At 41.0% G+C, this 24,501-nt stretch overlaps 6 protein-coding genes across 13 annotated transcripts; all 6 read right to left on the bottom strand.

The window, feature by feature from the left end:
• Window positions 1-290: 290 nt before the first annotated feature.
• On the bottom strand, window positions 291-4,173 carry LOC129585832 (alpha-(1,3)-fucosyltransferase C-like). Of its 2 annotated transcripts, none has more exons than XM_055478714.1 (4): window positions 3,827-4,173; window positions 3,003-3,522; window positions 2,304-2,664; window positions 291-1,052 (listed from the first exon to the last, which is right to left on the bottom strand). In XM_055478714.1, the coding sequence occupies exons 2-4, from the start codon at window positions 3,499-3,501 to the stop codon at window positions 575-577; spliced, it is 1,338 nt and encodes a 445-aa protein (XP_055334689.1). In that variant the 5' UTR covers window positions 3,502-3,522; window positions 3,827-4,173; the 3' UTR covers window positions 291-574. The 2 variants fall into 2 exon arrangements, with proteins under 2 accessions (XP_055334689.1, XP_055334690.1); XM_055478715.1 differs by having other exon boundaries at window positions 3,003-3,510; window positions 3,827-3,883.
• A 329-nt stretch (window positions 4,174-4,502) lies between these two features.
• LOC129585833 (uncharacterized) lies at window positions 4,503-6,906 on the bottom strand. The gene is made up of 4 exons (XM_055478716.1): window positions 6,696-6,906; window positions 6,075-6,566; window positions 5,480-5,718; window positions 4,503-5,176 (listed from the first exon to the last, which is right to left on the bottom strand). Exons 1-4 carry the CDS (start codon window positions 6,739-6,741, stop codon window positions 4,988-4,990), a joined length of 966 nt encoding a protein of 321 aa, XP_055334691.1. The 5' UTR covers window positions 6,742-6,906; the 3' UTR covers window positions 4,503-4,987.
• A 449-nt stretch (window positions 6,907-7,355) lies between these two features.
• Window positions 7,356-12,047, bottom strand: LOC129585675 (beta-galactosidase-like). Of its 2 annotated transcripts, none has more exons than XM_055478454.1 (13): window positions 12,029-12,047; window positions 11,536-11,629; window positions 11,383-11,458; window positions 11,200-11,287; window positions 10,734-10,884; window positions 10,487-10,645; window positions 9,860-10,172; window positions 9,588-9,796; window positions 9,099-9,371; window positions 8,871-8,967; window positions 8,154-8,413; window positions 8,032-8,091; window positions 7,356-7,806 (listed from the first exon to the last, which is right to left on the bottom strand). In XM_055478454.1, exons 2-13 carry the CDS (start codon window positions 11,581-11,583, stop codon window positions 7,600-7,602), a joined length of 1,941 nt encoding a protein of 646 aa, XP_055334429.1. In that variant the 5' UTR covers window positions 11,584-11,629; window positions 12,029-12,047; the 3' UTR covers window positions 7,356-7,599. The 2 variants fall into 2 exon arrangements, with proteins under 2 accessions (XP_055334429.1, XP_055334428.1); XM_055478453.1 differs by lacking the exon at window positions 12,029-12,047 and adding an exon at window positions 11,755-11,976.
• Window positions 12,048-12,980: 933 nt separating this feature from the next.
• On the bottom strand, window positions 12,981-16,823 carry LOC129585674 (beta-galactosidase-like). The gene is made up of 12 exons (XM_055478451.1): window positions 16,147-16,823; window positions 15,908-15,989; window positions 15,784-15,799; window positions 15,582-15,653; window positions 15,328-15,478; window positions 15,085-15,243; window positions 14,482-14,985; window positions 14,373-14,396; window positions 14,030-14,302; window positions 13,571-13,942; window positions 13,414-13,473; window positions 12,981-13,300 (listed from the first exon to the last, which is right to left on the bottom strand). The coding sequence occupies exons 1-12, from the start codon at window positions 16,297-16,299 to the stop codon at window positions 13,109-13,111; spliced, it is 2,058 nt and encodes a 685-aa protein (XP_055334426.1). The 5' UTR covers window positions 16,300-16,823; the 3' UTR covers window positions 12,981-13,108.
• Window positions 16,824-17,107: 284 nt separating this feature from the next.
• LOC129585895 (enteropeptidase-like) lies at window positions 17,108-20,658 on the bottom strand. 2 transcript variants are annotated; one of them, XM_055478797.1, is made up of 9 exons: window positions 20,237-20,658; window positions 19,630-20,110; window positions 19,396-19,497; window positions 18,966-19,057; window positions 18,701-18,820; window positions 18,433-18,607; window positions 18,007-18,323; window positions 17,662-17,850; window positions 17,108-17,584 (listed from the first exon to the last, which is right to left on the bottom strand). In XM_055478797.1, the coding sequence occupies exons 1-9, from the start codon at window positions 20,307-20,309 to the stop codon at window positions 17,364-17,366; spliced, it is 1,770 nt and encodes a 589-aa protein (XP_055334772.1). In that variant the 5' UTR covers window positions 20,310-20,658; the 3' UTR covers window positions 17,108-17,363. The 2 variants fall into 2 exon arrangements, with proteins under 2 accessions (XP_055334772.1, XP_055334773.1); XM_055478798.1 differs by having other exon boundaries at window positions 18,433-18,601.
• Window positions 20,659-21,177: 519 nt separating this feature from the next.
• LOC129585732 (uncharacterized) lies at window positions 21,178-24,311 on the bottom strand. 5 transcript variants are annotated; one of them, XM_055478545.1, is made up of 4 exons: window positions 23,764-24,311; window positions 23,461-23,681; window positions 22,787-23,214; window positions 21,178-22,314 (listed from the first exon to the last, which is right to left on the bottom strand). In XM_055478545.1, exons 2-4 carry the CDS (start codon window positions 23,653-23,655, stop codon window positions 21,294-21,296), a joined length of 1,644 nt encoding a protein of 547 aa, XP_055334520.1. In that variant the 5' UTR covers window positions 23,656-23,681; window positions 23,764-24,311; the 3' UTR covers window positions 21,178-21,293. The 5 variants fall into 5 exon arrangements, with proteins under 5 accessions (XP_055334520.1, XP_055334521.1, XP_055334522.1 ...); XM_055478546.1 differs by having other exon boundaries at window positions 23,880-24,311; XM_055478547.1 differs by having other exon boundaries at window positions 23,905-24,311.
• Window positions 24,312-24,501: the final 190 nt, after the last annotated feature.

Here is a 24,501-nt window from a genome sequence, read left to right as displayed (position 1 = left end):
ATTCTATACATCACAAAATTGATTCTTACTTATAATTAACAGTTCAAAATTAATGACAATACAGTAATAATAAGTGTTCAAGTACTATGCTTAAATTAGCACTATTATTTATGGTACGAGTACAGACTACAGATAAAGCGCTGTTAATCCACGTTGTACTGTGTTCTAATTATAAGTCGATCTGGGACTTTTTACGTACAATAACTTTGGTTTTTGATGCGGGTACGCGACTCTTTACAATTTACAGTTATGATAAACTGCTGAAACTGGCATACTGCTGGCTCTGAAGAAGTCATGTTTGAGAATACTAGGATAATACATCTGTATAATTATTTTACTTAAAACACAACTCAAGGTAGGCAATGCAGGTCGCTCGCACTAAGTGCGAGCGACCTGCGAGTCTTATTTGTTATCTTTGCTGTGGTACATATCAGCGCCGAACAATCCAAAATTTCAATTTTACAAATTCGTTTTCTAATAACTGGCATAAGTTAATTGTAAGCAACGAAAGATGCAGAGGTAACTGTCGCTATATTGCGAGCGTATCACAAAGCAACATGGGTATTGTTAACGATCATACAAACAATAAAGGTTGTGTGTACGGTACGAAGCCGGAAATGACCGATCCAGGTGCCAGCTGAGCAGACGGCGGTGGACTGGAAGCACCGAAGGTGGCCATCCAGTCCGGTGTAACACATTTGGCTTCCTTTTCCCACCACAGTTGCAAATCAGCATAGGATTTCTGAATTCGAGGTTCAGCATGGAGCAAGGCGCAAAGTTTGCACAACGATACTGTCTCAGGGCTGAGGAAAGGGGCTAATTTCATTTGTTCCGGTTGGAAGCGCCATTTAAAATGACGCAAATATGCATTCTTATTTTGCGCAAGGTGCATCAAATACTCAGCCAGAATTTTCGGTGATCCAAAATTTAAGGCATCGATGACGGAATTGGGAGGAAAAATTGTCGAATAATTGGCACCGCCCATTACCACTGGAACTGCACCGGCATCGAAGGCTCGAATGATTTTTTCGCTTATGTAGTCTTTGCAGATACTGGAAAAGCGAGATTCTTGCAGTTATTTTATTTGGGCATTAACTGGCTTGTGCGGTAAATGTACAGATGCATTGTGTAAAGTGTATGACATAACACAAACTTTTCTTAAGTGTGTAAAGTGGAAGGATTATTGATCAGCTAAAAGTTAATTTTAAGATTGGAAAGTTTAATCGAAATTTATGATAGTACTTGTTACCTATAACAATGACAGAAAAATTACTGCGGATACACTATGTGTGCAAATGTAAATCATTAAATGTATGTATAGATATGTAAATGTTAATGGTAGCATGTAAATGTAAATGCACAATCAAAGTTTCGGATTAATTTCGACGTCAACTAAAAAACGCTCTCTGATCCAATCAAATCGTCAGAATACAACAAAAGATCTAATTGTAAACGATTCAGTTATGCACTAATGGTAAGCACCACTGTAAACTAGTACTTACTATTTTACACTACCTTAGACACAGCACTGTGAACTATGTAGTACTATTTTACGATACCTTTTACACTACCCAGACTTGGCCCATCTTTTGGGTGAGGTGAAAATTTTTCCCATTTTTCCCAGCCCATCTCACCTTTTAGGTGAAAATGAGGATGAGGTGGGAAAGAGCCGCAGATGAGGTGAGATGGGCTGGGATTGTTGAAAGATGGGATTGGATCCAGAAAACAAATAAAAATAAAAAATGTTGATATTTTCATCTGTTTTTCAGGCTAGGAGCATGTAAAAATGCACCATTCGAGCTCCAAAAACCAAAAATTTCCGCGCTCCGCGCGGATTTTATCAATAAGTAAAAATATTTTCTTGGGAACCAAAATTTGTTTTCGCCCGGCAACTCTATGGTATGCGGAAAAACTTGCGAAATTAACGGCGCTGAGCCTGTAAAAAATGGGGATGAAAATGAGGTTCAAAAGGTGAGATGGGCTGAAAATTTGAGTAGCCGGAGGTGGGCTGGGCTGGGAATTAAACTGTAATTTTTATGGGAACACTGGCGTAATGCGTGACGAATGTGCGCCAGAACCGGATAGGGAAGCTGATTGCATCGCTGTCATCCGCTTTTTCTTCTGGTTGGGTGCACCGGCGCGCACCCAACCAGAAGAAAAAGCACCCTGCTGTTCACCCTACAAGGTGGGGGTGGGGTGAAAGTGGGAAAAGCGAAAATGGGCCAAGTCTGCTACCTACCTATTTTACACACCTATTTTACACTAGTAGTATCAACAATTATCCACAAGAAAAACTCCCTTACCTGTTCTCAAACGCAAAATAGAATTTGTACTGCTTTATCAAGGCATCACAGTCTTTCTGTGTGCTTCTTGGACACTGTATGTCGCCGCAAGCCCCGTACACATCCACAGGCATATGCTCCTTCAGCATCGCAATATATTTCTCCCTTTGACTAGGCGCACCGCAGTTCGACATAAAGATAGCCGACACTTTTCTTTTAATTGCCCATAAATCATCAAATTCACCGGGACGGGTCCAAAGTACTGGACGAAAGTACTGGAGGTAATTATCCGCAATGATATCGGAGTCGAAGCGATAGGTAAACGTCAAATTAAAAAAACCCGGTGGACCGACGGCGCTGGCATGATGAGGTGATTCCAATACTGCAACACATATTGCGGACACCGGAACTCAGAAATGGGAACTATCTCTGTTCGCTTCTCTCTACCTCGGCACTTATGAACGTAAACCTGAGATCTTCTATAGATATTCGTTTAAAGCTTTTTGCTGTGTTCAGGCGTACAAACAATACACTCAGCCACACAGACAAGGACTAAAAAGCAGTTAACGAGATGCAGCAACAATGGCAAACATGGTTAAGATTAAACAATCTATCTGTACTGAAGTGATTAAACAAATAAAAAACGCAACACACAAATATGATTAAACAGTTCAGTTATATAATTAGCTAGTTAGTTGAAACGTAAAAGTTTAGACTTACCAAAATATATGTAATACTGATGCGGCTGTCGTGACACTGGGAGATCAAGATTATCAAAATCGATGGGATGAAATATCAGAGCATCGCTAATGTTCACATCTTCGCGGTCGTCCGACAGAACACAGTTGTTTATAGGACAATCCTTCAGTTTCAGCCCTTCTTCTCCCATGAAAGAGTTTGGTCCACCAAAAAATTTTGTCCAGAATAAAATTATTTTTGGATATTCTTCGGTCATCAAATCGACTTCCGTGTTAACTGCTGGTGTCCCCGCCGTTGACGGGTGACCGATGTCGTCCAAAGTACCGGCATTACCGTTGGCAGACGATCCAGGAGTGGTCAGTTTATTTTCGACCGGAAGTTCATTGCTTTTCCCACTTCCATTCCCTGCATGGCGATCGGATCGGAAAGTCAGCACAGCAAATATCATATATGCTGCAAGACATCCTCCAAAAATTGCCGGAGAAATACGGGATATTTTGGCTAATAACATTTCCGCCATCCATGGTTACTTGAAATCAAACTACGTGAGAAAGTTACTGTATTGTGAAAAAACGGTGTCCGATGCACTCTTATAAGTGAACCGAATTCCGCTCGTTCCATTACAATCAAAAACGCGCAAATATTTCGACTAGAACAAAGTTGGACAGGCGTCTGTGTCGACGTTCACACATAAAATGTAAACTTCGGAACGCTCCAGAATTACATCAATTACTCGTACCTACATCAGTAGCGTACAAAATTACCAGGAATTTATTAGATTAACAAATGAACGTCTTGTAAATATACCGTTTAAACTTTGAGCAAAGCATTAACTTCTACTGTACCATTTCGGCGACGGCAGAACGAAGAATGTGCTTCAATGGTTGTTGATGCCTTTTCTAAAGATTCTGCCGCTTAAGCAGTTTTTTGCTACAATATGCCAAGGTAGACGACGGCAGTTATACAACACACAATCCGTGGCAATTTTTGAGTGTAGTCGAGTCGAACTTGTACCGTTACACCCGCGGCGCTGGCATATAATAACATTGATAATAAGGCCACCGACCTTTTCATACAAAACAAAAAGAATCCGAATTTCAATAGCGACAACTCACAGTATTGTTTGCCGCTAACCTGTTAGAATCTCGATGGACAATGAAAATATTATTAAACTACAATACAGTGTCCAGTCGTACTGTCGTAGTTCAAATAAGTAATCTGTACAGGCAGTCTGATGACACCGACAAGTGTAGAATGGTCATGATGATTTAGAGTGCGACAAAAATTTCGATGCCAACTTACTAATTACAAATATTACAAATTGCACTACGAGTATAAACGACAGCCATCCAAATGCGATTTCTGAACAATGTTTTAGAAACCACAGCACACAGACGTTCTTTTGCGTAACTACTGTAGGTACGAACAGATCACGGACATAAGCTGCGACATTACCGGGCACAGCCGTAAAAGTGCGAGTACAGATACAGTTTTAGTTTACGGGGCTAACAACTTAGCAAACTTTATGATTTCCCAACAATAATGCACCATAACAATGACTAAAATACGCTTTTTCCAGGACTATTTGCACTGCAACAGAGCTTCTACACAATATCACAAGAAAAATTCCGTTTATTACACATAAAAAATGATAAAACTGAGAACTACACAAAATGTTGATCGCTGTATGGTTTAAGCGAAAGCACAAACAAATCAGAGCCGATATGGCAGACGCAGAACACCTTACAGCACGACAAAACACTCGTGAGTCAAAACATACATCGGATTATTCGGACGGCAATTTCAACTTCGACTGCGACGTTTTGCAAAACCCAAACTCAGATTGCAAAACCCATCACCACATACACAAAATGCAGACAAACCAATAAAATCTTTTATCCGAAAGCCCAAATTCAGCACCATTTATTTCACAAACTTTTTCAAAAGCATATGCTACCGCATATACTGCAATGGTAGACAGCGGGTACATCGTTGTTCCTAACCCTTTAGCTGGCCCCTTCTGTAGTGTTTCTTTTTTCCTCTGCTTTGACTTTTTTGGTCACCGGTCCGGAGCTGTCAACAACATCGCTGGCAGCAGCGGTTCTACCGCCGAACATAAGGCTTCCGACGGCCGCTCCCAATAATCCCGCAACTGCGACCATCCCGATACTTATCAATTGCACCACACGCCTCACCTATCCAAAAGTAAAAACAGTCAACACTGAACTTGAATAAAAAATTTTGAAAAGATCAGTATAAAATAGGTTTGAAAACAAACTAGTCTGAAACAAAATGTGCTTGTATTACGAAAAGCACGCAAGCAAGATCCCTAATACCACAAATACCTTACTTAATAATTAACTGCTATCAGAAAATTCTGAAAGCTTCGCACGGACAAAAGCAACACAAGCAATAAGAAATTATTTTTAAGCTTTCAAAATGAAATTAAGCAGATATAACACAAATGCGCTGCAGAGACCAGTTTGCGCACTCCGTACCTGGGAACTGGTCCCGCCTGCATGCACCACAACTGGGACAACTTCGGGTTCTTCGTTGGTTTTTCCGTCCTGCTTGTATTTTAAACTAGTGGCAAAATGCTCACAGTTGGAGGAAACTAGGGAATAGTCAACCTCTTGATCCTTAAAATGTCGCACAAGGGTAAAGATTTCTTGTGGTGTTCGAGCTAGCCGGTTTGGTTTCCGCGTCGCCACGTTGTTCACCCGAAATTTATCTCGACCTGCAAGTAGCCATGCTCAAAACAAACTTTCTGCGGTCAGAAATTTCACATATCGACGATGTCGGACCTCATAATCACTACTATAATATAATCAAATCATGTACGAAGCTAAACACCGACCAATGCTGTGCCAGGTGGCAGCAGATTTGAGATTATATATCACTGACTGCAGAATTGAATGTATCGTTATGGGCAATAATCCGGTATTATTAAAAACAGAAAACAAAAATTTCGCTATGCTTCATTATAGCAATAAACAATATTTAAAACTGCGTGCAAAGCCACCGTTTTCGAGGCACACAAGAAAGCGACCAGTTTGCTTTGATTGTTTCATCTGCATAGTTTCATTTCCATACCTGCTATCCGACAGATGTCTTCCACTTTAATGAACCACTTGGTCCGGTCTTCCATACCGAAACCCAAATCCAACGGCGAATGCTCGATAGTAATTTCTCCACACTGGACGCACGGCACCGGATGGGCGTTCTCCTGCACCGGAGCATTGTTGGCCGGGTTGGAAGCGTCCGGTCCTCCCACGGGCAACTGCACCAATTCCACCATTTCATCGGCCTTGGCACCAGGCAGAGTGCTAATTCCTGTCATCGCGTCCACTGTCGCACGACTGGATGCCTGCGATATGCCGCTCAGCCGTTCCGTTAAGGCTGCAGACGGATTCCACAAATCGAAAGAGGACACGTGCACCACTAGACCTTCTCCCAAATATAGTCCCCAATGCTGGAACAGTTTCCCTTCGCGATAAAACTCCACCAAATCACCGATCCGGAATTGTTCCTGGCTTTTGGTCCACAGTTCCGGAGATACCCAGTCGGAAATAGTTTTCTCACGATCTGTAACTAACATAGTGGAGAACTGGCAAGGTATATATGGAATGTACAAGAGAACAGAGATAATACTTCCACGTTATTAAGTAGAAGTATCATCAAGTATGCATTCTGAAAGCATCGATAGTCACGGACCTTCTTGTACGCTCAGTGCCTTTTGGCTATCGGACGAGGATCCCATTCTGGGATATAAAGAGTTTAAAAGCCTTAAAAGCACGCGATAAAGCAAAGCTGCTAAACGACTTTTGGAAAACTGCAGAAACACGGACTAGATCGAACAAAGACTCACTTAAAACACGTACTTTCTATAAATTTTATAAACTCCTGCTGGCGTTCTGATATAATATTTCCCTGAAAATATTTTGCTTTTACCACCAGAACCACATCGTCTTACTGCAGCTCCAACGTAGCCGTCTCTTTACCACGTAGCCGCCAGCCGTAGAGCAGGCTACAACGCAATTTTCCACACGTCAGCCGCGCGTGGGCAATGGGCATACCGAGTCGGCGGATTTATCGCTGATTTCGTCGTAAGGACTTCCGGTTGTTGCTGGCATTCTTTTTTCGAGATTTTTTGGATGCTATCTTTTAAACCGTTAAACGTTAGGCATACTTTTATATTACATAAAACACAAAATTTTAGGTTGATGCAATTTATTCGGTTTAATTTGCGGCTGATTCCATAAGCGCTATCCTTCAAAAGAAATTTCTGGAACGACAAACCTCTATGCAATCAGTTGCAGTTTTTCCCTCAGTCCCTCAATCATCATATTCTTCGTCAGTATTCAGTAATAATATCGTAATAGTTTATTCTTTCAACACGACACTCTCGTACTTGCTGTAGTACTTACGTACATCTGTAACAACAACAGTGAACAATCATTCAATAGCACTAACAAAATAACAATATAGAAAAGGTAAAAAAATGTAAAAATACAAAACGAATTGTAGAAAACCGTATGGATAAACAATTTTTCAATTTATATCACCGAAAAAGCAATCAATACCACAAAAACCAGTATGGATGCCATGTGAATTCGCTTCACATCCATTTTCTTTTCAATCCCCAAGGTTTAGGCGAAGATTTCACTTTTTTCGGTTGGACTGGGACGGTTCCGTTGAGAACTGCTGTATCAACAAATTCTATGTGGCACTGGAAATCCAAAACACATGGCGCATGTTCCAGTTCGAATATTTCCACGACATTAACCCCTTGTTTCAGAATCGCTCCGGGAACATACAGAGTTATCTGCAAAACTGATATTTCAGCCCTGTGTCGGTGTCTTAATTTTCCCAGACACCACAAAACACCTGACCAAGATCGCGATACATGAAGTAACAATATTCATAAACGATTACAAAAGTTCGAAGCAGTTCCTTGTACTGCAAATTGCCATGACACGCAAAATATTTCCGAGCGCAAACATTCATCTTTCTGATCACTAAAGAAATGAAAATAACCGCTTAGCGATACCTGAGGTCCTTGTACCGGCCAATATCGGCCCAGATTGAAACCATTGACGAATGCGTAGCCCTAGAAAGTTAGAAACACAACAATTTTAAACATCGATCAGCAAGCAAAAGAAGTTCCATTACATTGGTCCACCCGTCCATATTCAGAAATGTATCGAGTATCTGGTCAACCAAGAAAGATCCAGAGTAAAATCCGGAAATGCGAGTGTGCGACTTCGAATACAATTCCTTTTGCTCAAAACCAAGCGGAACAAGTTCTGACGATGGATAATTGGGCAAATCCAACGGAAACATTTCCCAATCAGTCAAGACAGTTTTGTCAATCGTAACGTTGCCCAAAATTCCTTTCATATCGTTGATTCCAGTTCCGTAACATATTCGCCCTAATCATAGATCATAATCCAGTTACATCAAAGCATTCAACAAACAAATAAAACACGTACTGTATTACAGTATTTTACGAAGATACCGACATTTTCACAATATATAAGCAGCAACCACAGAGAGAGTGGGTCAGTCAGCTTTTTAAAATTTCCACAGAAAAGTTTTCAGTTCTTATTTCATCTCTGAACTTACCAAACATTTTGTGATGTACTTTCGTTGTTTATTAAAGTTTGTTAAAGCAGATACTGTTTGATCCCGTTATTAGCCAGACATGTACAACAAGTACGGCACGATTAGGAAGAGTGTACCCAGCCAGCGAAAAAAGCGTAACGAAAACTTGGATCAAAATTTGAAATGAAACTTTATTCTAAGATTACAAAAAATGTGGCAAAACAATTATCCCACGCGTGTCAATATCGCGCTTGATAACTAAACCAAATAGCTAACGCTGCTAACCTTCGTTATGTACTAGAATATCTAAAGTTTGGCCAGGTTGAACGTAAATCGCGATCGTAAAAATATTTGCTGAGCGGCTCAGAATTCCAACAGGTTTCTAAAATGCAAAGCATTCGTCAGTTCAAACTGATTTAAACATGATGTCACATGACACAGGCCACTGCACAGCAAAATTACATGTATGCATTATTTATTTAAAGCTGGCGGCGATAAGAACCTAAGTCTCACCTGATCCACAAAAACAATAGCGCGGTCCGCCAGATTGGGAACATTTAAAATAGCTGGATCTCTGTGTCGCTCTTTCACAACTGTCCGATATAACACAAAACCGTATCCATGCTCCAACAGTTCAAACGACAAAGGAGTGGGCGAAACAACTGGTCCATCGGGGCACAACTGCTTCAGATTGTCGAAAACTGTGCCCGCAAAACTCATCTGAACTTTGCCATAAGCTGCTTTTGGAGATGGTTGCGGGACTGGACCGGGTGGTAACGGCGAATACTGCAAAACATTAAAAATTATTAACAGTAAGAATTTGTCAGACAACAACTCATGGGATGGTGCATTAAAACGTGTTTTCGGAAGTATCGGCTCTTATGGAAAGTATACTGTACTTTTCACATCGATGTAGCCGTATCTCTACTATTTTATGGTAAAAAATACTTAAGACTTTCTTTCTTTGAAATTGTTATAAAACTTCTTATGTCTTTCACGCACTTTGCCAACAAGCTGACGGAATTGGTAATATTTATCCCGGGGGTCACCGGCTTCGCTCAGGGGCGCATCGAAATCATAGCTTGTGGTCACCGGTTGGAATTCGCTTCCCATATTAGATCCAACCGAAAAACCGAAATTCGAGCCGCCTCGAATGGGATAAACATTAAAGGATGCGTTCATTTGTAACATCTGCTCAGCGGTCGCAAGCACTGGAAATGTTTCAAAAATTGATAGTTGAACACTCAAAAAAGAAAACTAAAGGACCGTTATACCATCGGCTGTGCTGACTGTGTTCCATGCTTCGCCCCAATGGTCAATCCAGCCAGGATAAAACTCACTATTAACAAGCGGTCCATCTATATTGAACTTTCTCAATTCCGCAAACTCGTTAGTGGCATTATCGCCAGCTCCAAAATCGCATGTCGTCAAAGTGCCGTCTACCCGTCCACATGATAACATGTAATCCAGTGGTCCGTCCGTGGTATACAGCACGATATTTGGGCCCATTATCTCCAAAACCAACTTTTTCAAAAAGTTCTGATATACCTTGTCGCACGCAGGGTAGCTTCCATACTCATTCTCGATCTAAAAACAGTCACAGAACCTAGCCAGGCATGCGTACAATACGTATGAACACGATAATATGTTCCATAACTGGTTGTTACTGATCTGTAGCATTCAAGCACAAAAAGCCAGCCGGCATGCAAAAAGATTTTACTACAAAAAGAGAGCAACCAAATACAACAATTTCCAGTAAAAATAGTTAAGTAACAGCAAACTCTAGATGAGAAACGCAATGCTGCAAAAACTGAAAAACAAATAAAATAGTGATAGCACTAATTAAAAGAAATTTGTCGGCTCACTTGTAAGCCTTACGTATTCCGCTCAGCTGCTTTTACCTGAACGGTAATGATTGGGCCTCCATTGGCATAAGTGAGATCTTTCAACATCGGGAGCACTTTCCGATACCAACGCTCCACATACTGCAAGTATGATGGATCACTGGTTCGTAACTTCATGGTGGAATTAAATCTCAACAGCCAGTAAGGGAGGCCACCCTGTAGAGCAAAAGAAATGCGATACATAAATCATAATTAACATCATACAAGAAATTACAAGTAAAATACACGTATAATTTTTGCATACCATATCAACTTCAGCGTCTATGAAGGGCCCGGGTCGGAGCACAACTAAAAGTCCGTACTTTTGTGCTAACTGGAAATATTTACGAATGTCCAGTCCACCGTCAAAAGTGTATTGCAGCGGTTCTGGTTCGTGAAGATTCCAATTTATATATCTAAAACACCGGTTAGCCACATTCTGTGAAACGCATAATTGTGGCAACGCGAATTTCATACACAATCAACATGCGAAAAATGCCGAAAGATACCTAGACAAAAAATTCTAAGTATCCAAATTCAAAATACAACTTCTGTCTTTGAAACTACATGCAAATGCATTTGACAAAAAAACCTTAAATGTCGATTTGTAGCATAGTCACAGTCTCAAGTTCATTTCATAAATTAAATGTGGACAGCGTGCACTCTTATTATTAGTTACAAGAGTAAACTTGAATTCTAGACTTCGAAATACTTTAAAATTTGATGCTTACGTTGATAAAGTGTTAAGTCCAGCCGCTCGCATTTTATTAAACGTGTCTTCCCAGTATTGCGGCAGCTGTCTCCAGTAATGTATGGTCCCTGCAACATCAGGCAATATTTATAGCAGTATACTCCGACTCGTACTGTAAAGAGATCCGAAGTGTGTACTAGAAATGCGTTAAACATTGCCATACCCGAAATGTAACGAAATGGCTGTCCGTCTTTGAGAAAAACTCCTTTGCCCACAGTAAACGATCTGTCCGCGTCGACCTAAGCAAATGGACAATCAACGAACATCGAATGCAGCAAACAGAAGACGGTTGCAGCATTCCTGTAATCCTGTTTACCATCATGCAGGCCATCAGGAGAATTCCACAACCAAGAAACCACCGCATTTTTGAGCCGCGATGAATCCAAGAACTGCCAGCGACAGATTCGCAGCTACCAAATTACAAGCTAATCACTAGAGCGAATTGCGAAGGAGTAAATCAAAATGTAAAAACGACAACAAATGCATCCGTTGGTAGCACGAAACAAAGTTTAACAAACACATCGCTTTTGCTTACTCCGAGTCAAAGTTTTGCAGCACAGACTATCTGCTCTTTAGCTGCAATATTTGCAATAATAACATAAGTGCGATACTTTGTAAGTTATTGACCATACTTCTATACTAAATATACAAACATCTAATCTCCAAAAGGATTTTGTAAAGAGATAGAGTGACATAAATAGTTCTATAACACTGGATAAAATAATACTGATAGACGAATGATTTCGAGCAAACTGCAAATCAGCAAACTTCCAATCAAAGTGTCAATGAACTATGATAAAGCCACCTACCAGCATATGCTTACAAATGCATTACTTATTTAATTTCCGCTGGTTCAAAGATAAAAAAGCCACGTAAACAAGTTATGCTTTGAAGATAGGTGTATTAGTACTAATTGAAATTGTTATAGTAGTATTAATAATTTCTGCACTGTTTGATTTTACAATGGACACAATACTGCTTATTGTGGTTTTTAAATCTAGATCTGTCACTATTGCTAGTACGAGTATACCGGGGCAATGGTATGCCGGTACTCGTACCGGAAATTGCAAAAACTCGATTTATACCAGGGCGTTAAAATAAAAAATGCATATCACGCTAAATTACTTGTCGCAGTAAATGAATTAAACTCGATTTAGCAGCGGAATTCTTTATACGAAAGCGTACTTTTCAAACTTAAGCAAAACTTAAGCAAAATATTGGATATCTGGAAATATTCATGCATTAGCTCTTTTAGCGGAAGCGTATTCCAATAGTATTCCAATAGACCTAATCATAATTTGTGCCTTGCATTGCTTCTTTTCAAGTGCCACAACTCGTGGCAAGTAGTGGTGGTAGCTTTTAGAATGTGCGACCATATTCAAACTGAATATTTAAGTAAAACTTTGTACTAGAGCAGAGTACCCAACAATCGTGTGTACGTGACAACAGGCCCGTCGAAGGAATGTTGTGACCGCGTCGAAGGAAATTACGAGAGCAACGTTAAAGGAAGTGTATTAATTATCCTCGTATACTTATTCAAAACAGTAGGGACCGTAGTACCCTACGAATTTAACTCGATGAGTAACGCATATTACAGAAGACCAAATGTCTGACTTTCTGTGGCTACTTCAATAATTCTTCTACAACTGCCATGAGGAGCAATAATTAGTGAAGCATAAAAAAACGAACTTTCATGTTTATTACATAAAATACGCTACAGTTAATTTGAGAATATTGCTCAAATATACCATACTCCCGAACCCAATGCAGGTCTTTACTGATACTACGTCTCTACGTGAATTAAGAGCTGATCTTGTCAAACACACAATAATCTAACATAAAGAACCGTCAGCGATAAGTTGCAAAAATGTCGTCGATCACAATCTGGCTTAATCTTTTCTTCTTAAAACCAATTTCCTTCTACGAAAATTCGGCACTGTTCCGTTTAAAATTGGGGCAGTGACAAAATTGACGGCACAGGTGCCACTTCCTTCGCTGCAAGGTGCTCCGTCCAACTCGAAAATATCCAGAGTATTTTTTGCATTCGCATTGAGGTATACCCCAGGCACATATAACGTTATCTAAGAAAGAAGTTCAGAAGGCCGCTGCACAAATGTTGTGTATACCGGTTTGCATGAGAACTTCAAGCGTACATTTTTGACGCGAAATGATATGTCAAATTATGTTTTTGTACCTGAGGACCCTGGACTGGCCAGTACCGGCCAAGATTTCGTCCGTTTATAAATGCGTAACCCTGAAGTACAACACGATGAAACATGACTGTTTCGCCGCATGCGCTGTGTAACGTAACCAAAGCTCGGAATGCCCAAATTACTTCAAAGGTGACTTACACTACGCCAACCGGTCATGTCCAGAAATGTGTCTTTGGCTTCGTCGATCACAAAATGTGTACTGAAAAAACTCGGCAGTGTAAAACCCCCGTCATGCCTCGGCAAGCGGACTTCACTGTCGTCTTTCAGCTTTAAAGACTTTGGAGATGTGACTGGAAATGAAGGTAATTGCAAAGGAAACATTTTCCAGGGGGTCAGGATGTGACCATCCAGAGTAGCATTGCCAATGATGCCCTTTCGCTCGTAATTCATGGATGGTCCAACGCATACCCGCCCTTCGTTGTGCACTAAAATATCCAACACGGAGCCCGGGCGTAAGGTGATCGGTAGGAAATTAATATTAATACTGCGACTCATTACACCGACTGGATTCTACGATTGAAAAAAAACAAGTATCCTACTGCTAATCAAAATGATATATGTAGACGGTAAACTGATTGTCGAAGTCATAAAGCATACTTTGTCTATAAATATTATGGCGCGATCGTGTAATTCATTAATTAAAAGCAGCGCTGGATCACGGAAGGCTGAAGTTATGGTTGTTCTGTAGAGAACAAAGCCGTATGGCTGCCGGAGATCTTCGAATGCCAGTGGCAAAGCGGCGCTAACCGGTCCATTCGGCACCAAATATTCCAGATTATGGTAAAGTGACCCTTTGTATTCCATTTGAAGTTTGCCGTACGCTGCCTTTTCTCGCGGCGGCGGAATTGGTCCAGGTGGGTCTGGCATATACTGCGATCGTCAAAATAACAACGTGGAATTTTGTGTGCACAAAATTTAAGAATCAAAACATCTGACTGACCTTTGCCAGCAGCTGGCGTATAGCCTGAAAAGATCAATATTTATATTAACATGGCTATGCAAGGAACGAGAATAATCTATACAAAACTTATTACTTAGTCATTACTGACCATAAATTTTTCGCTGCCCGCATCACCGGCTTCGGAAATCGGGGCATCGTAGTCATAGGATGTTGTTATGGGCTGAAAATTGAAATCTTGTGCGTTCGCTCCAGCCGAGAAACCAAAGTTGGTTCCACCATAGAACATGTATACGTTGAATGAAGCGTTCATCAACAGCATTTCTTCCATTGTCTTGACAACTTTTTTGTAATCCACGTATGCAAATGGTTCCGCCCAGTGGTCTAACCAACCGGGATAATATTCACTATTAACTAGAGGGCCGTCAATATTGTATAACCGTTCGATACGGAACGCATCGTTGACGTCCGATCCGGCTCCAAAATCCACCGTTGCCAGAGCACCGTCGATTTGCCCATTCTTGACTGTCCAGTCAAGATTGTTGTCTGTGGTGAATAAAACAATGTCCGGGCCTAAGAAAGTTTGTGTCCAATTTTTTAGAGCCTGCTTGTACTTGGCGTCATTAATCCCAGTGGCCCCGTATTCGTTTTCAATCTGTATGACAATACACTGCAGGATATTTGAAATGTTATCTATATCTGAATTAAATAATAATTTGAAAAATCTAATGATGGTAATCGCGTTTGAACTTACTTGAGCGGAAATGATAGGACCTCCATTTGCATAAGTCATGCTACGTAACATTGGAAGAACTACGCTATACCAACGCTGGACAAATTTCATATACGTCGGGTCACTGGATCGTAACTGCATGCCAGGGTTTTCCCGCAACAGCCAGTACGGAAATCCGCCCTAGACATTAATAGACTTTAATTTATTTCATTTGAGTGGGTGACCGTAAGCTTTAAAATCAATGAAGCAAGGACGGCTAATTACCATATCAACCTCGGCATCGATGAACGGTCCAGGGCGTAAAATTACCAAAAGATTCTGCTTTTGTGCCAACTTGACAAATCTCAGTATATCCAGCTGACCACTAAAGCGGTATTCGCCGGGTTCCGGCTCGTGCAGTGCCCAGTTCAGATAGCTACAAAACTTTCCGTAATTTCGTATTAGCCATGCACTGACAACAAGGATATTGAATATGAACAGTAATTTTTTTCCGAATCCATCGATTTTCAGTTACCTACGTCTGAATAGCGTTTAATCCAGCAGCTCTCATAGTGAGAAAAGTTTGCTCCCAATATTCCTGTGGCTGTCGCCTGGGAAAATGTCAATTATTAATGTTGTTTATTCTTATTGTCTTCAGATGCTCATTTTTTATTCGAAATTGTCCCCCACAAAATTCCAAAGCATGCTGCAATATGCTTTAGCATACTGCAATATACTTACCAATAATGGAAGCTTCCTAAAATGTAATAAAAAAGTCGTAATTATACGATATTTTTATTTTCAAGAGTGTAGCGATATATGTTTTGCTTGCTTTACGATCAGCTGCAATTATTATTAGATTTACCTGAAGCGTAACGAAATGGTTGCCCATCTTTTAAAAAGCAGTACTTGCCAACCACGAAAGACCGATTGCTTTTCGGCGTGTTCTGCAAATGAGGGAAAACCTGCCTTTTTCGTAATTTGGAATTACTGTAATACAATACTTACTACCATTAATATTTTTTTAGAAGTTCTTTGAATATTTTGCATTTGTATACAGAATGAAAATGTACTGTACAATGTCTATATGTATGTATTGTATACCTCCGCAGGATCCTCGCCATCAAATCCGGAAACTAGATCTAGAAGGTTTTGTTCGGCGGTCCGGGATGGTATTACAATCGCTTGCGAACAAGCAACAAGCGTCATTGTTGCAACGCATTTACACAAGAAAACAGTAAAAGCACCAGATTTCATTTTTGCTCAGTACTAATTCTGACAGCGTTCTATGGAGCCTGTCACCATGAGAAATATAGGATCATGCGATGGCCACAGAATAACGCATCCGTAGCAAAAGTTAAAGGAAAATATTATAAAGTACAGTAATAAAGAAAGTCAGCTAACAGCATCGGACATTAATACGTATTCATGTTCGACATAATTACAATTTGTTTACTGCATCGTACTTATAATTAGCAAAACAGTATGAAAACCATCACCTATAAAGAAGTCGATCATGCGGATAATATTATTATGTGGCATGTAAACATTGATACAACGCACTTCTGCTCGTAATTTTGTTAGATCGGCTACAATGCCAAAACAGCCAGATGTTATGCCAACAGCTGTCTGCTCCAAATCATACAACGTTGCGTAGATAAGATTTCCAGACAGTTCAATGCCCAAACAGTACTTTAACCACACATATGTATCAGAGTCGCATGAAAACCGTATTTTGATCGATGAGATCTGTGTAACAGTAGCATTCTCCTTACCCTCTTGAAAAAGGTCACGGGCAGCAGCTTGGTATTTCAACTGAGAGTAGCATTTGAGAGAGTTTGACATTGTATGACACTGACAATACGTACGTAATATGTAATCAGTAATATCACTAATATGTATTAAATGACTAATGATTAATATGTACGTTTACACCATTCGACCTAGTCGATGCAAGTGTTTTTAACTTGGTGCAAAAAAATTTTAGTAATGTGCAGAGTGCAACGTTGCAAACTGAGTCGGTGCAAACCGTTTAGCTGTTTTATGAACTTCTGGATCCCTCGCATGAAATCGTAAATAACTGCATCAGCCAGAATGAATTTTTGCAGCATTGATGTTTTAACTGCTGGAAAAGTTAACCAGATGATTTCTCAAAACAAGATTAGGCCATCACCTGTCACCACATTATTACACGACTGTGGGAAAACGCAAGCGAAAAAATGAATTATTTACAACAACAACAAAAAACAAATGTTAATCAGCAGCATTCACTGCAATGACAGCATTAGCATTTCGGCGGTTATCGTTCGTTTCCTTTGCGCTCAAAAGAACCCGTACATAATACGATTGATCCACGGAATGAACTGGGCGATGTCGGTGAAGACGTCCAGAACCAAGGACTGTGTGTCCATACCGCGGTTGGGCTGCAGCATCTTGGAGACCATGGTTCCCGTCTTGCCCGTGTCACACCGCTGCGTATTGAAACTGGACAGCAGACCCGTGAGATAGAACCGACCGCCATACCAGCAGGCCAACGGCCCACCTAATTCAATTCCCAACGTCACATTAGTTTTAAATTTTAATAGATTCTGGCCTTCTGAGCGTCGCATTAAAATTTACCTGCATCTCCCTGGCATGTAGAGAACATCTTGCCACGGGTAGTCGGTTGCGGAGCTGCACAGAAGGAGTTGTTGGGCAGAGTGTAGGTAGTCGGCACACCCTTCATGTTGCGAATGTTAGTCTCGCACATGGTGTCGTTATTGTAGATTGGAATGTACGGCATCTCCTTGATGTAGGCTTGTGGACCAGCTAGAGTGTACAGCAAACCAGCATTTAAAATTTGTAAAACAAATAAATAATTCTGCTTATCCCAACGGCAAATTTAAAGCTGGTTTTTCATGGTAGTATTTATTCATGTTCAGTAAAGGTCAAGGATACAGCTCGATGAAAGTGCGCAATACGTACTCGAGGTTCGTCGGCCCCATCCAGTTGCTACACACTGTCGCACGTCATCGCGAATCCATTGTTCGTGGTTGTCGCCCATGGAGAAGTTGCTGAAGTACATGATAAACGGCGATGGCAGGCAGATGGTGCAGATGTATTTGCCGTTGCAGGTGACCGGGGTCTGGAGTTCCATGATGGCAATGTTGTTATCCAGAGTGTCTGTGTCGTAATCCGGATGCATGTAGACATTGGCGATGTCGTAATCAACCGCGTTGGTCTCCTGAGCCTTCCGGATATCTGTCGCTCCAAATCGAATTTTGTAATCGGCAAACGTTCCCCTGTAAATGATAATTACTAATTTATTTTCACTAGAAAAATGGTCATTATGATACCGTAATGTAATGAACTTTGTAATAAGATTACACAAGTATAATTACGTGGTCTTACGTAGTGAAGTTAGCACAAGCGGCAGTGGTCAAGACATAACGTTCTCCGATGAGGGCACCACCACATCGCACGTTTCCGGTCCCCATTTTGTTCATAATCGCGGCCTGCCAGCACCATCCACGGTAATCATCTTCGTCGTCGTCATCATCATCATCGCCTTTTTTCGTTTCTGTTTCTGTACACAAAATGGTGCCGGCGATATATAAAAATTATTTGTACATACAAAGGAGCAGAAATTGCTCTGACTTAAGGGAGATATTTAAAGCACCTTTGTTCTTGTACAGGAAGTTTAAGCCGTTATTCCACATTTGCGGCGACAGCAATGTTTCGTAGTTGGGGGGAGTTTGGCTATATTGGTCACCATACGGAGAAAATGCTGGTTGCATGCCTGCAATCCAAATTTAGATTTTCTGAATAGGTATGTTATTTTGATACGTATTTGTTATTACTGGAAGCATTTGTCTGTCTACCTGTTCAACTATGCTACTCATACGCTTTTTAAATGCTAACAAAAACAGTATGGAAAGTCTCACCTAAATTCCAGCCAGTACCGGCCATTTGGTGCACAGCGGTTTTCCATGCCAATGTTTCATCGTCTCCACCTGATCGTCCAGTCGCGGTACCACTACAAGAGGAACATGATAATACATTTTTGGGTAAACAACTGATACGCGCAAATCATGGGCAGTCAAACTCTACTCTCACGGATTTGTGTAACGAACACATAATTATTAATTACCTATGGAATATTAAGATACACACTTGCCTACATATATTATAGAATATCATATTATAGAATCAGATGTTATTAATTGCATGTATATAAATGGTAGCTTACTATGAACTATTTAATGTCGAGTGTCGAACTTATAATCACTGTTATTATGTGCTTGTAGAAAAAGAATGGTAAGGCAGAACGGAATTCAAAATCACCAGAATACTTCACAGTAACTATTCGCTTACTTAAAGTTAAACATTCGACCATATTTCTGTCCACAGGTTTCGCAGCGACTGGGTTGTGGGAACAAACAGCAACGTCCACTCATCGGGCACTGAGAATCCCACCTATAAAACATTGTCAAGGTTAGGATTAGCTATCATGTTGCTGGATGTTTTCTCTCAAATAAATTGTACTGGATCCATTTACAGTCTTCGAAAAATATCATGAAATGCTGTTTTTTTAACCTACACACTAACCAGATGCTCCAGTTTGAGCTGGTGACTTGGGCAATCTGTCCACCGAATCCCAAGCACATTTGGTCTTCCGTGTCAAATCCTGGATCAGTAAACTGTCCCGTGCTGAAGGTACCGAAGGTGTTGGTGAACGTTGTCGCTGGCGTGGTCATAAACGCACCATCGGTATCGTTAAAGGGCATCAGCTCCGGCAGCATGCAGAAGCCATATTGGACGTTGCCGTTGATGGGATACGATCCGCACGTTCGTCGAGCGCAGCACACTTCACAACCTGGACCCCGGAATTCATCAGTTACTGGATGGGGAGTGGTGCCCAGGTGGACGCAGGCCTCGACCGTTGGGGCACAAATGCCATAGTAGGTATTGGTGACCTTTCCAGTTGTGCCAAACGTTGGTTGCTGTCCATTGAAAAAGGGATCGCGTGTAAATTCTTCCGTCGTGTACGTACACTGGGTGATGTTAGTCAATAATGTGCGAAAGAGTTCTGCAAACCAGTACAGAAGGTCAAATTCTGATCTGGGGAATCACGTATGTACTGCAACGTCAACATGTATTATATAATTTTAGCAGCTTGTACCAGTCAGTGTTCATAATTTTACCATTTATTTACCTTGACTGTTCGGAAGGGTCCAGTGGTAGGCCGAAGCCGAGCAAAAGAAAACAAATAAAACTGGAAAAAACATTTTGCTAACCAGAAAGTAAACTCTTAAAAAAATACCGAAGTGACTTCTTTATTTCGCTACTACTACTGAAATCGTGATTTCGCCCAACGGTTACGCAAATGGTGAAGTTTGGCCAAAAGCAAAGCGTGCACTGCTGGACTTCTCTCATCTCTGGCTGCCAACAAAAGATAAAGAGACAAGACAACCTTTCGCTAATCCATTGTTCGTGTTCTCTCTCTCAAGAATGGTCCAGTTGTCTCTACAAGTTAGGGCAAAAGAGAATCGAAAGATCTAATTTGTGTTACATAAAATGCGTAATGCTTGCGCATCGCTCTGCTGCCTGCTAGCCTTCATAATCGGTCAGTGTCCATTTTTGTCGAGCCTTTCTCTTTTCTCGTCGCGTCCAGATGTGATCCCGCACACTGATGAACAAAGAAAGCTAGGGCAACACCGGTAAATTCCATCAACGAGCAAAGTCGTGCACTCGGTACCATACGTTATTAGTGCTCACTGGATCGAAAGCAGGCAAATAAAGCCATTCCGAAGAAGGGAAGGACAAAAAAATAAAATGTGGAAGCTGCAATAAAATAGCAAGTGCCACAAAAAAATGTGACAAAATAAAAAGCATACATAGTCTATGCGTAGTAACTATGCTAAAAAGTAAACTGCTTGTAATTTTTTAATAAAAATGAAAGTTTATCAAAATTCAAAAATTCACAACGCGATCCCAAACAACAACATCACAATTAAATAAGTTTTATTACCTATTTGGTTAACATGAGCAGAAAACACCACAATTTGCCATACAGCACAGTTCTACCACCCAGTGATAATTTTACAAAGTAAATTCCAGTTCGGTGTGGCAACACAATGCTTTCCATCCAAACCCGACAGCCACATAGCCGAAATGCCATAAATAACGAAAAATTTGTACAAACATTCGGCACAGACTAGAACGCTGTCGCGGATTATTGTGACGTCCATTTCAATTCCCGGTTTTAAAATTTACTCCGCAGAAAGTGCTCGCTGTAATTCTTTGGATATATTAGGAATTTCCGTATCACTGAGGTGAATTTCGTCTTTCATCAGCCTTTTTACCGCATTCACTTTCCGCTTCAGTGAAGCCAGCTGGCTCGTCAACTGCGCCAAAGCTTCGTCCAGTTCTCTTCTCACATTCTGTCGGGCTGAAGAGTCTGATCGAAAGCGTTTCCGAGTTTCAGTATGCTTATTGCGCATCTTGTTCATGACCTTGATCGCTTTGGTGACCTTTGGGGTATTACCGGCGCTGGTCTTTTCAGCCAGTCCAACTGCGCTGAGTATCGCCATCTCTTCGTCGATGTTCTGAGGACCAATGTCCAAGGTAAAGGTCTGTGTTAGAGTTTTTGCAAACTGGCGTAGTTCCTCGGTATCGACAGTCGCAGATTCGATGATTGTCTCAAAAGCGTCTACTTTAGGCTGATCTTTGTTTTTTATACTGACCGATTGTAAAACATGTTTTGGGACACTGCTCGGAATAGGAAAGTTGATTTCATTTCGTTGCTCAGCGGACAAACTCGAAATGACTGATCTCGTTTCCACGTACAAAGTGTCCATTTTCCTCTGATTTTCCTTAAAACGTTGTAAAAAGTCCCAACAATCCGGTTCCTTGTGGTTGGAATCTGCAGACCATTCTTTTGCTGCCCGCTGCATTTCGGTCTCAGTGTTTTTCGAAACTTGTAATATAGAAACTATGGGACTAGCATTATGTGTTCCCGTCGACTGCCCACTGCTGCGCATCCTTCTCGATTCCCTATGACGTTTAGCGCCGGCTTTGTTGGGTATCGCAGGTCTTTTTGGTGTGCGTAATTGCAGTCGCGCATCGCTGCTGGTGTTCGCTGGATTATTTGATGCTTCCTCTGGCGAATACACCGGTGCGTCCGTATCAGTGTCGAAAATGTGTACCGGCAAAACTTTTCCTTCTGAAGCTATTTCTTCTGTGGCGTCGAAATGTGTCGCTCGCGCGTGGGAGGACTCCGCAGTCATCGAACTATATCAATGAAAAGAAAATTTAACTGGTAATTGCGGCAAAGGAAAACATTCAGGAACAGAAACTAAATAGACCAGTGCTTTAAGACGTACCTGTATCTACACAGTCGTACGGACTAAACTTTTTTGGGAAATACTAATAATAAATTAGTAATTTCCCTAATGATTGATCAGATATTAATATTTATTGCTTTCTCATCATATTTATTTCTTGTTATCTTTCTTGTTGTTTAATAATAATGGGATCTGCAGAGTGTATTCGTGGTCTGGACGATTAGGAGAAATATTTGCGATGTTTTAAAGTTTTTTTTTATGTAAGTGTAGTACTGTAGCCGCTAAGCTGCAGAAACGTTTGTTGCTTCCACAATATTCAGCATACTACTTACTGGCTACATTTTTTATAATTTCCCGAAGCTTTCCATGACAGTTAATAAAAATAAGTGTCGCCCAAAAAGCGCTGAATTTTTCCGTACCTGCTACTAACACCGTGCTCAATATTCTCTGCGCTCAAAATGACCGTGGATTTTTCTTTTGCACGCACGCGAAATGCCGGTACCATGTTATGTGTCGTACCGAGACTGCCAAATCCACCAACAGCCCCGGTCAGATGGTGCAGAGGATACTGAAAGCCACTTTCGGCCCCGGAGATTCCCATTGCATCCGAATGCATGGGCGCTGCATGAGCGAAGTAAGGTGCGAAGATGGACGCAGTCTCAAAGGCTGAAATATGAGCAGGCCGAATACCGCTGACGCTGGAAATGCCAGGAAAGACCGGCAAGGCCTGTGCAGCAATACCTGTCGGAAGAAAGGGCGCACATGGCTGCGGAATCACGGTGTAGCCCAGCGGTATGTGTCCGAACTGGTGAGGTGCTAACAGAATGCGAGGTCCAGAAAGAGTATCCTAAAACCATTCACGTACGTAAGGAATGACTATTCTGTGAATACCTGTGCAATAAAAATTTGGATACATTGACAGGTGACCCGTCCCAGTGTTTACTCGTAGATTTTTGCATTTTACGATTAAGTAGAAAGTATAACAATAATAACACTAGTAAAAGTTACAGAATTTAACACGGCCTCCGCATAATGATGTAGGATCGTCAGAAGTATGGAACGAAATTAAGTATTTTATGATAAACTTTCTTACGTGGAAGCGAAGAGGGTATGTTTGGTTTTGTTCCTGGTTAACAAGACGGGAAGCAATGCCAACAGTGGCAGACTGAGTTTGTTGGTCACTTCGATCTGCTCCACTGGTCCGGTCGCGAGTACTGCTCGTAAGAGCAAACTGATCGGACAACTGGACCGATGATGACTGAGTTCCAGATACGGATGTAGACACCATACTTCAAGAGTTCAAGTTTTGATAATCTAAGAAAAAGAAAACATACGGACATAGATAACCCTTCAAAGATTTTATCTAGACCGACGTTGTTTCGCTCATGAAAGATACCATTAAATCCATAATTAAATTTTTACAGTCAAGGAAATCCATAATTTTATTTTCTTCATAAAATTAATATAAAACTCATCCACGTATGATAGGTTTCTGATACTAGTAATATTTACAAATAGTCAAATAACAGATTCAAACTCTTATAAGTTCCCAGTCATGCTCCATCAGCCTCCATGTGTACTCGTATGTGTCTAGAATGAGGCTGGTGTTCAGTATTGGCTCTGCAGACTGCAGAGCAGATGGTGCGGATCTGAATGATCTTGTCGTTACGGATTAGCTCCAACAAGCTCCCACAGCCACGGAAATCTGCAACATTTGCTGCTTGCACAGCGGTAGACATGTGCTATGGCCTGAAATCACTACTGAATCGATTTCCTGTGGAATGTAATAGAGGTTGGGACTTGGGCGTGTCTAGGAGGAAGCGCTGGCCATGCCGGTCACGAGCATGATCTATAACTCATAAGGATGTACGAATGCCTGACTGATCTTCGACATTCGAACATCTGTACTGGAGTATGCAATAGGTTGATTTGCTACTCGGAAAATTCCCCTAATTGTAAAAAAATTAATTATGGAATTTTGATATTCATAAGACGGCATAATACTGTTTAAAGTTTAATCTTGATTCTTGGGAATCCATGGCGCAAAACAGGAACAGCAGTTAAATTCTCTGGGCGGTTGTTGAAATCTGGCCATGGTAATTCTCCCGCCCGCGCGTAAGAGCTGCTTGCACTA

The sequence above is a fragment of the Paramacrobiotus metropolitanus genome, unplaced genomic scaffold (genome assembly GCF_019649055.1).
Source record: "Paramacrobiotus metropolitanus isolate TYO unplaced genomic scaffold, Prichtersi_v1.0 Parri_scaffold0000018, whole genome shotgun sequence".
Classification (NCBI taxonomy): domain Eukaryota; kingdom Metazoa; phylum Tardigrada; class Eutardigrada; order Parachela; family Macrobiotidae; genus Paramacrobiotus; species Paramacrobiotus metropolitanus.
Note: the sequence above shows the minus strand (reverse complement) of the source record. Positions and strands in the feature narration are given on the sequence as shown.